General features: G+C 35.1%; 1 protein-coding gene across 5 annotated transcripts in view; it reads left to right on the forward strand.

Annotated features, from left to right (window-relative positions):
• The window catches only part of adcyap1r1a (adenylate cyclase activating polypeptide 1a (pituitary) receptor type I), a 29,477-nt gene extending 24,485 nt beyond the window's left edge, over positions 1-4,992 (forward strand). For 3 of the 5 annotated variants that reach the window (XM_005742532.1, XM_005742535.1, XM_005742533.1), the window contains 3 exons: positions 1,638-1,767; positions 3,265-3,306; positions 4,485-4,992. In XM_005742532.1, the coding sequence (XP_005742589.1) occupies positions 1,638-1,767; positions 3,265-3,306; positions 4,485-4,709 (397 nt within the window). In that variant the 3' untranslated portion in view covers positions 4,710-4,992. The remainder of the gene's footprint in view (positions 1-1,637; positions 1,768-3,264; positions 3,307-4,484) is intronic. The other 2 variants (XM_005742534.1, XM_005742536.1) reach the window with 1 other exon arrangement.
• Positions 4,993-8,570: the final 3,578 nt, after the last annotated feature.

An 8,570-nucleotide genomic window follows, 5' to 3' on the forward strand; every position in this document is an offset into this window, starting at 1 on the left:
GTTTTAGGGGTTTTTAATTGTCAATGCATTACCTCACTCACAAAACAGAACAAATCTAATCAGTGCTCATGCTTTTGAAAATGTTCTAATCAATAAGTTATGAAAGGACTCATTTACGGTTAATTTCTGTTTGTTTCGATTTATATTTCTGGTGCTGTTTTTTATTATTATATATTATAGTTACTATTAGTTGCATATCTCCTTCCATTATGATAAAACATTTAAAAGAATTTGACATTTTGGGATATTGTTTACTTGTTTTCTTGCTCAGAGTTGGATAACCAACACCTTTTTATTAGCTAAACAAGAGTAAACAGTATAACCTCACTATACACTTTTAATCCATAAACTGCCAAAAAAAAAAAGTTTAGATTCAGGTAAATATAGACAATGTGTTAAATATTAAGCTGTGAGGATGGATTCAGATATATCTAAATAAGTGTTTGTTACCTGAACTTGCACTGTTAAAAATAATAATATTTTTTTAATAGTGTAAGTTTATATTAAGAAAAAACAGTATGTAGAAAATTTCTGCATTTCAAAACATCACATATATTTTTAGAGATTTATTTTTACAGTGTGCACTTTCTCCATTCCCACTTTAGGTGCTAAGCTAGCGTCACACTAAGTGGACAGATAAACAGGTGACCTTCTCCTGTAACTCTCAGCAAGAAAACGAGTCAAACTCTAGTTGTGAAACTATTTCATAAGGACCCCTGGCGACACTGGACCGCACTGTAGAAACCACTGTTTTGCACAGTTGTATCCACCAAGTGTTTGTCTGTATTGTGCCGTTGATATTGTGCGTCAGCCAGTGTTGTTGGCTCCATCATACACGCCACAGTGTAATGACACAGCTTCATGTGACTGCCATAAAGTATCAAACACAGCGGCAGTTGAGTGCGTTCTTGCCGGTGTCTTGACCTAAAAAGAACTGATACATTAAAATAAACCTCAATCGTAAAGTTAAGAATGGATGTGTGGTGCTATTTTATTTTTCTGACTGTCAACAAATCCAGTCAACTACTTCTGACCTAATATTATAGAGCTTAAACAGCTGGGCTATGCTGATTTTTAGTCGCTAAAACTGGGCTAAGCAGTACAATTTTTAGGTGATTTAGAATATTTATTTATGCATGACCGTGTATGTGAAACTGAAAATAAACTGTAGTGCTTGTTTAAAAAAAAGTTCATCTAAAAACAGGAGTACATCATTGATCTTTTTTTATATATACTGGCTAGAAATGAGGGGCTTTAGACTACAACAAAGCAGTTTGTTGTTGGTTTTGGTCTTTTCAGTGGGTTTGTTGACATTAAGAAAAATACAGAATACCACCAGCCTTTACCTCGAACACTTTAAGTATTTATTTAAGGAAATCCTCTTTTTTTATACAAAGCTGAGGATTAATATATTATTATATTAATATATAAATTTTAATATATTTTTAATATATCAATATATAAATTTGCAGCTTAATGAAACATTTAAGAAACAGTATAGTAGTGAAATGTGGCACAGCATTACATCAGCAATGCATCTCTAGCGTCACCTGACCAGCTCCAGTAAATCTACATTAAAACAACTTTGATTTGTGTCTCACTCAATCTCATTAAACTATTTGTTGTTGTTTGTTCAGGCGTCTGGCACGCTCCACCCTCCTGCTCATCCCTCTCTTTGGTATTCACTACACCGTGTTCGCCTTCTCACCTGAAGATGTCAGTAAGAGGGAGAGGCTTGTGTTCGAGCTGGGCCTTGGATCCTTCCAGGTACACTCCTGCAGCTCCTTCATCATCCAGTTTTACTTAAAGAAGAGATCCCAGATGATGAATGAGTGAACGTAATGGGACAATAAATCATTTGAATATAGAAGATACAGCAGGATCTTAAGGAGAGTTTTAGTAATATCCAAAAGTTATCTTCTGCAGTCATTATCAACAGCTATGAAAAGTGAAGAGGAGCTAAGTACATACCCCATAAAGCCTTTTTACTGGAAGCAGTTGTGAAACTGTGAAAGTAATATTGGGCAGCACATTAAGCAGTAAGAATAACAAATTAATGCTATAAAGCTACATGCAGTTAAACACAATGCTGTTAAAATGAGCCCTGCAGCAATTAAACTGGATTTATAAAAGGATAAAATAGATGGAAACAATTATTCTATATTGTCTCCGATGCCAGGAGGAAATGTGTTTATCAGTGAAAGATCAGCATCAGTAATGATGAAAAAAAGACTAAAATATCTTCAGTGACTTACTTAAATTATTTTGTTTGTTTCATCCAATAAGATGCCATTAGGGGGTGATCAGCTAACATGCTAGGTAGTCAATTTCTTTTGTGTTTTTACATTTTTGACAGCACACTGAGGAACACATTTATAGACAATTGTTTTTGTTAAAGTAAAGCTACATGTAGATACAATGGTCCACAATTTCACTGGCTCTATTTTTCTAAAGTTGAGAGTTCATGATAGGCTTTTCTAAGTCTGTCCTTTTTCTAACGAAAAGCAGGCACGGCTGTCATCATCTTCCTAGTGCAGGTTAACCCTTTACCTTCATTTGCATTTGATTTATTTTGTGCTAAGTCATCAAAAAGTGACTTGAGAAGGCATTTTAAATTTTATTGGAAAAGAAAGTGCCTTGGAGTTCTTTGAGGATTTAGCGTATGTTTATCCTTTTCAAAGAACACCTTAAACAGAAGCAGTTTGAATCCAGGAAGTGCTCCTTCTCAGGAACAGTTGAACATTTATTTTATACGTATAGTATTTATTTGATGAGAAAGATAAAATGCCAAACCTTATAATGGTTTTGTTCATTTTCTTTTTAAAAAATTATGGCTTTTTGTCAGGCATTTTGTTAGGCCTTGGTCACCTTAGCTGGCAGTAAACTGACAGAGACAGGTATCTGTGGCAGATATGTCTTATCAGCCTGGTCACTTACAAAATGGTAGATGTAAATATAACCATTAGTTGTAGGTAAAACTAACTGCTGGTGGCCAATTTTTCCAAATAATGTACTTTGATATACATTTAACATCCCAAATACTGAAGAGACCTGTATGTTGTGCACAGCAAAAGCAGAAGTCAGTTTTCCTCTTTCTTTTCTCTTACAGGTCTTATAACATCAGTGCTATACATATATAGCACAGCTGTCATAAGTGTTGCTTGATTATATTAAATGTATATATTACCACAGTTAGATTAAACTGAATCTCGAGCAAATTTTCTCTCATTTCTCTTTCAATTTTCTCTCCATCCTCCTCCTCAGGGCTTTGTGGTGGCTGTCCTCTACTGTTTCCTCAATGGAGAGGTAAGCTTCCCCCTTATTTATTCATATACACACTCACTTCTTCATAATATTTTTTATAATATTTCTTGTGCTTGCAATTTCAGGATGAATCTCTGTGCTTATAATCCTACCCAAATTAATATAACTTAATATAAATTGTATCACCATTTAATACATTTTGTATAATATACAATTAGTTGTAATATACATTAGTTGTAAGCAAATATGAGGACAGATAGTATAACTTCTCCCATGAAGCATCTGCAAGTGATGCAGAAGCAATCTGTCTGTTTAAACATATAGTGTAAGAAATATTAAAAATCTAATGAGTTATTGTATATTTATGTAAAGCATTAGTTGCTGGCCAGTGTTGAAAAAAGTGTGCCTTCTGAGAACTGATGACCTTTTTCCATATTTTCCCCAGATCAGCTATAATTTAAAAAATAAAGTAATTTTAAATAAGAATCTTAAAAAGTGTTTCAGTTCTAACGTTTTCTATATCAGGACATAATAAAAAAAATATTGTCCTTACCAGGTTCGAAAATTATTTGAATACAGATGATCAAGAACACACACTCCACTTTGTTCCAGATGTCTTTTGGTTTGTTCAGATGCAGTTTTGCAAAAACTAAACTGAGGCTTCCTCTTCACAACTCTTTGAAACAGGCCATATTTATTATACTTTTCTGATAGTACTGTCATGATCTTTAACTGTCATGGTTGGCTGTGTGGCAGGCGTGCAAGCAGGAGTGGTGGATCCAAAATGCAGGACTCAGACACAGAAGTTCAACTTAAAGCGCAGCTTTATTGCTGGAAACCCTCTTACTAACTAAAGGCATCAAAAGACAAACAAAAACGCTGGTGGACTAAAACACTGAAGCAGAAAACACTGAACTGGAAACAAAACACTGGCAACACGGAGGCAAAACACACACAGCTTGTTGAGGGTACGACTAATACCTGCTAAGAACCAGATTTTTTTTAATACTATGTCCTGATACATAAAACGTTGGAATTATTATCTATTATAAAAGCCATGTTATATTACAGTCCCAAATCCCAAAAAGTTGGCATGCGTGCATGTCTTTCGAATGCTCTAGATCACATTAGGAAACTCTTCTTTCTAAAAACCTCACCTTTACTGTACCTTTTCGTGGAGCTGGTACAGCTTAAAGTACATTAAAAATGACCTTGTGAAGTTTCTCCCTGAAGGTGCAATCGGAGATCAAGAGGAAATGGCGCAGCTGGACGGTGAACCGGTACTTTGCTGTGGACCTGAAGCAGCAGAGGCATCCTTCGTTGGCCAGCAGTGGAGTGAACGGCGGGACTCAACTGTCGATCCTCAGCAAGAGCAGCTCGCAGATACGCATGTCGAGCCCGCTGGCGGAGAATGCCAACATCAGCCTCCCGACCTGAGCATCTGATTTGCTAGAATCAACTTCAAGGTGCCGTTCCACTTACCTACATCAGACCAACCAGAGCAGACCAAAGTGGCCCCTCAAACCTCTTGCATGTAGTTAATTCACCTTTAGAAAATTAATCTTTCTGAAAACATTTACTGGAGATTTTATGTCTTTATAATTTAATATTGAAGTAATATATTTAATTTATCTCACTACCTTAGACTACTTTAGGTTGCAATTTTTATGATTAATGACTTAAAATGAATATTTTTGCACAACTTAAATTACATTTTATTGATTTAAACTCTCTTTATATAATATTTCCCCCTTTTATTGTTTTATTTACATTCAGATAGGAGATGGTGCCACAAGAGACACTATTAAAATAATAATAATAATACATTTTAAGAAATAAATAGCTTGACATAAAGTATGGGGTCATATTTGGCTGTTGGTGTAAAGTAAATGTGCTTCAAAGTGCCAAACTGGTTGCCTGACTGGATTTCATTACAGCCCAAAGTTAATTATCAACCAAACGTTCGCCTTGCTTGTAAAAAATGCTCATTGTTTAAATGTTTTGTCTTGAATTTAAACATTTTCTACTTTCAGCCGTAAGTACAGAGTATGTCAAAATATAACTTATATATAAAGAAAAAAACAACAACTCATGGATTGTGTAAATAGTGACTTTTAGTGTCTAGATCAGAATTTCTTTATTTAGGATAACGCAGTATTGTTATGACCTTTTCAAATAAAAGGAACTGGAGCCCAGATCTGTAGACTACATCCCATATCCAGAGGACCCAGAAGATCCTGCCCACTCTAGTCTGGACTATTTTTTGTATGAAATGAAAAACAAAAACACATACAGTATATATAAAAGAGATGTGAACGAACAGTATTTCCCACCCTTGGGAATCCCAAGATTAGATTGAATTAGAGGGACTGTGAGATGTTAGCCATAATGTGGACATTAATATTGGTTTGTTTTTCCTTCTAGTTCCTCATCTTGATGCTTAAAATAAGCAGCCCGTCCTCACAGAGTGTGATGATGGGTTGTGAGTTGACTTAGTTTTGTTTTAAGCGGTTACAGATCAGAAAGGTTGGGAACCACTGGTCTACTATCTGAACCAACTAGAGCCTTTAGCTGCTCTACTAGTGGAGCTCGAGTCCCCTTTTCCCTTTTCAGACAGATTTTTTTTTGCAAACTGTGAACATAAACAGTACACGTGCCATATAGTGGATGCTTTCACCCAAAGCTCTTCATAGTGCCATGAGTTTAAATGTACATCGTTTTATTGTAGGGGAGAGATTCCCACTGTCAACATGCTCTTGAACATGGCTGTAAATTGTTCAAGAGCATGTTGTAAATTTCATTGTCTCTTGATCTCTTTCCTCCAAGCTTGAGACCATTGTGCCATAATAAATTGTTCCTACTCTAATTTTAACCATCCTACGCTCATATTCCAAAGTGCCTAGTCGGTCACAAATAGCTATCATTTTTACATTTTTACAGGTAATCTAAAGGTGCAGCGAGTCATTTCAAAGAATGTACAGAGTGGTGGATTTCAGTGTAGATTGAAGAAAATATGCTTTTTCCATTGTGTGTCTCAAAACTTTATTAGTGAATTTCTCATCATTGTCAGTTTATTAACTTACACACAGTGTAAAAAGAGTCCTGCTGTGTAGTTTTCCATCATTTTTATTTATTTTATTTATCTCTTGGTTTACAGCCATGATGTATCTACAACACTCATTTTAGCAGCAATGTGAAAGATAAATGGCTTCAAAACAAAACAAAAAAACAAGTGGTGTAACAGTCAACATTAAAGGCTTTAATGTGACAGCTCTTGACAATCGCTGATTTTTGCTCATTTTTCTGTTTTGTTTGTGCAAAAAACAGGCTGAGAAACAATAATTGTACAAGTGGGAAAATTATTTAATAGAATAAAATGTGAAATGATGTAAACAAAAATAGTTTTTTCACCATATTTATTTTATGTACCATCATAGTTGGATTCTAAGAATGTAGTATCCTTGAACAATGAATTGATGATACTTTACAGAGAAGGATGTATATTTATTTTCCATGAAAAGGTGCCATGTAAAGTGACTATATGTACAGTATACATGCTTTTTTGTGCATAAAACATAGTTGTGGTTCTAATGTATGATTTCATTATTTTGAGTGATGTGGTGTTCTTGGTCTAAGTGCCATAAATGTAGTGTCATAAGAAGTGAGAGTGGGAGATGCATAGCAAAGTCTCTCACTCTAGAGAAAGACAAAAAACACAAGAAGCAGATGCAACCTCTGAAAAGTAACATTATATCAAATGCATCATCTTTGCAGCTTGTGGACAGTAGAGTGAGGACAACAGACAGGGGACATGATTTTATTCAAATAGATTTTTAGAGGTGGAACAAATGCAACAGACAAAACACAAAGTGTGTAAGAGAGTGTGACTTTAAACACAAACACTCTGCTGCTGCTTAAGTGTTTCTATCACCAGCCGTCACTCTGAGTGTTAAACAGCTCAGATGTAAACGACCATGTCTCAAAGCTGTTACTGTATGTGAAAAAAAGAAGAGTAAAAATGACTCCTTGCTCATTTCCGTGCTGTGTATTTGTCTACCACAGGGTGGCAGTAAAATGTTAAGGAGAGTGGACAGTTTTGACAGGCACTGTTTTGCTCATGTTTAGAAATGTAGGATAGGGGGTAGAGATGCTTATATGCCATATTTTTATTCTTTTTCTACATCTGTTTTTGTGACAAGCCCAACATTTTGATGTCCATAATAAAACTTAAATTAACATTGTTTTGTTTTTTCAATGTAGAGATATGTGTTTTTCTGTCATGCCATATCTCAAATTCCTCCCCTTCACTTTAGTGAACTGTGAACTGTGTCAGTTTTTAACCATACTGTGAGATTAGAGGAAATCTGGAGAATTTGTTTTGATTCTTAGCACTAGCTAGAGGAAAACTGAGCATTGTAGCTTTTAGCTAAATTTTGGCTAAAAGAGACCACACTGCTTTTCATAAACCTCTTCCTGCATTTATTTTAGAATTATTATAACAAACGAATGTATCAAAGAGAAACCCTGATAACTTTTTTTTAATATTATATATAGAGATATATAATAGCGTGATAACACGCTTATATCTGTATGCTAGAAAAAGAAGCTATATCCAGTGATTAGGGAAACAGCTAGCCTCTGATCCTCATTTAACTCCCTATTTTATACCCATACCAAAAATACAATATATATAATTTATGAATAAACCTAAAAGGCTGTTTCCCATACCTAGTAGATTTCTACTAGCTGGAAGTGACTTTTTTTACTAGAAGAGAAACCCCCCCTCCCCTTAGCTAAATAAGCTACCTGGACAGCAAGCTAATATCTTGTCTTTTTGCCAGCATTTTTAGCATCAATCTCATTTAACTTTCTGCAAAAAAAAAAAAAAAAAAGTAAATGAGTGTTTCTAAAACTGATTAAAAAAATATTTTGACTGTAGTTATTCTATGTGGCATATCTCTGTGCTAAGATGCTGTTACTTTGGCGGTTGTGCTTGTTGAGCCGGTTTTATGATGTTTTGATTGTGTGTTAAGTCTTGATTGCCAATGAATTGACCGTTGTCGCTCAGCTGCTCTTAAATGTTGCCTGCCATAAATTTGCCATAGTGTACAAATGATGTCTTTTCTTTATCATGTATGCATACTTTTGGCACACAGGTGGACCTCTTGACTAAGACCTGCAGTGTTTGTGGCTGTGATTTTGTACATTTCTTTATGTAAAAGTTTTCAGTGTGTGTGTGTGTGTGCGTCTGTGTGTGCGTCTGTGTGTGCGTCTGTGTTTGAAAGTTGGAGACTGTAATCTGTATG

The sequence above is a fragment of the Pundamilia nyererei genome, unplaced genomic scaffold (genome assembly GCF_000239375.1).
Source record: "Pundamilia nyererei isolate P.nyererei 1_Seehausen unplaced genomic scaffold, PunNye1.0 scaffold00121, whole genome shotgun sequence".
In the NCBI taxonomy this organism is placed as follows: domain Eukaryota; kingdom Metazoa; phylum Chordata; class Actinopteri; order Cichliformes; family Cichlidae; genus Pundamilia; species Pundamilia nyererei.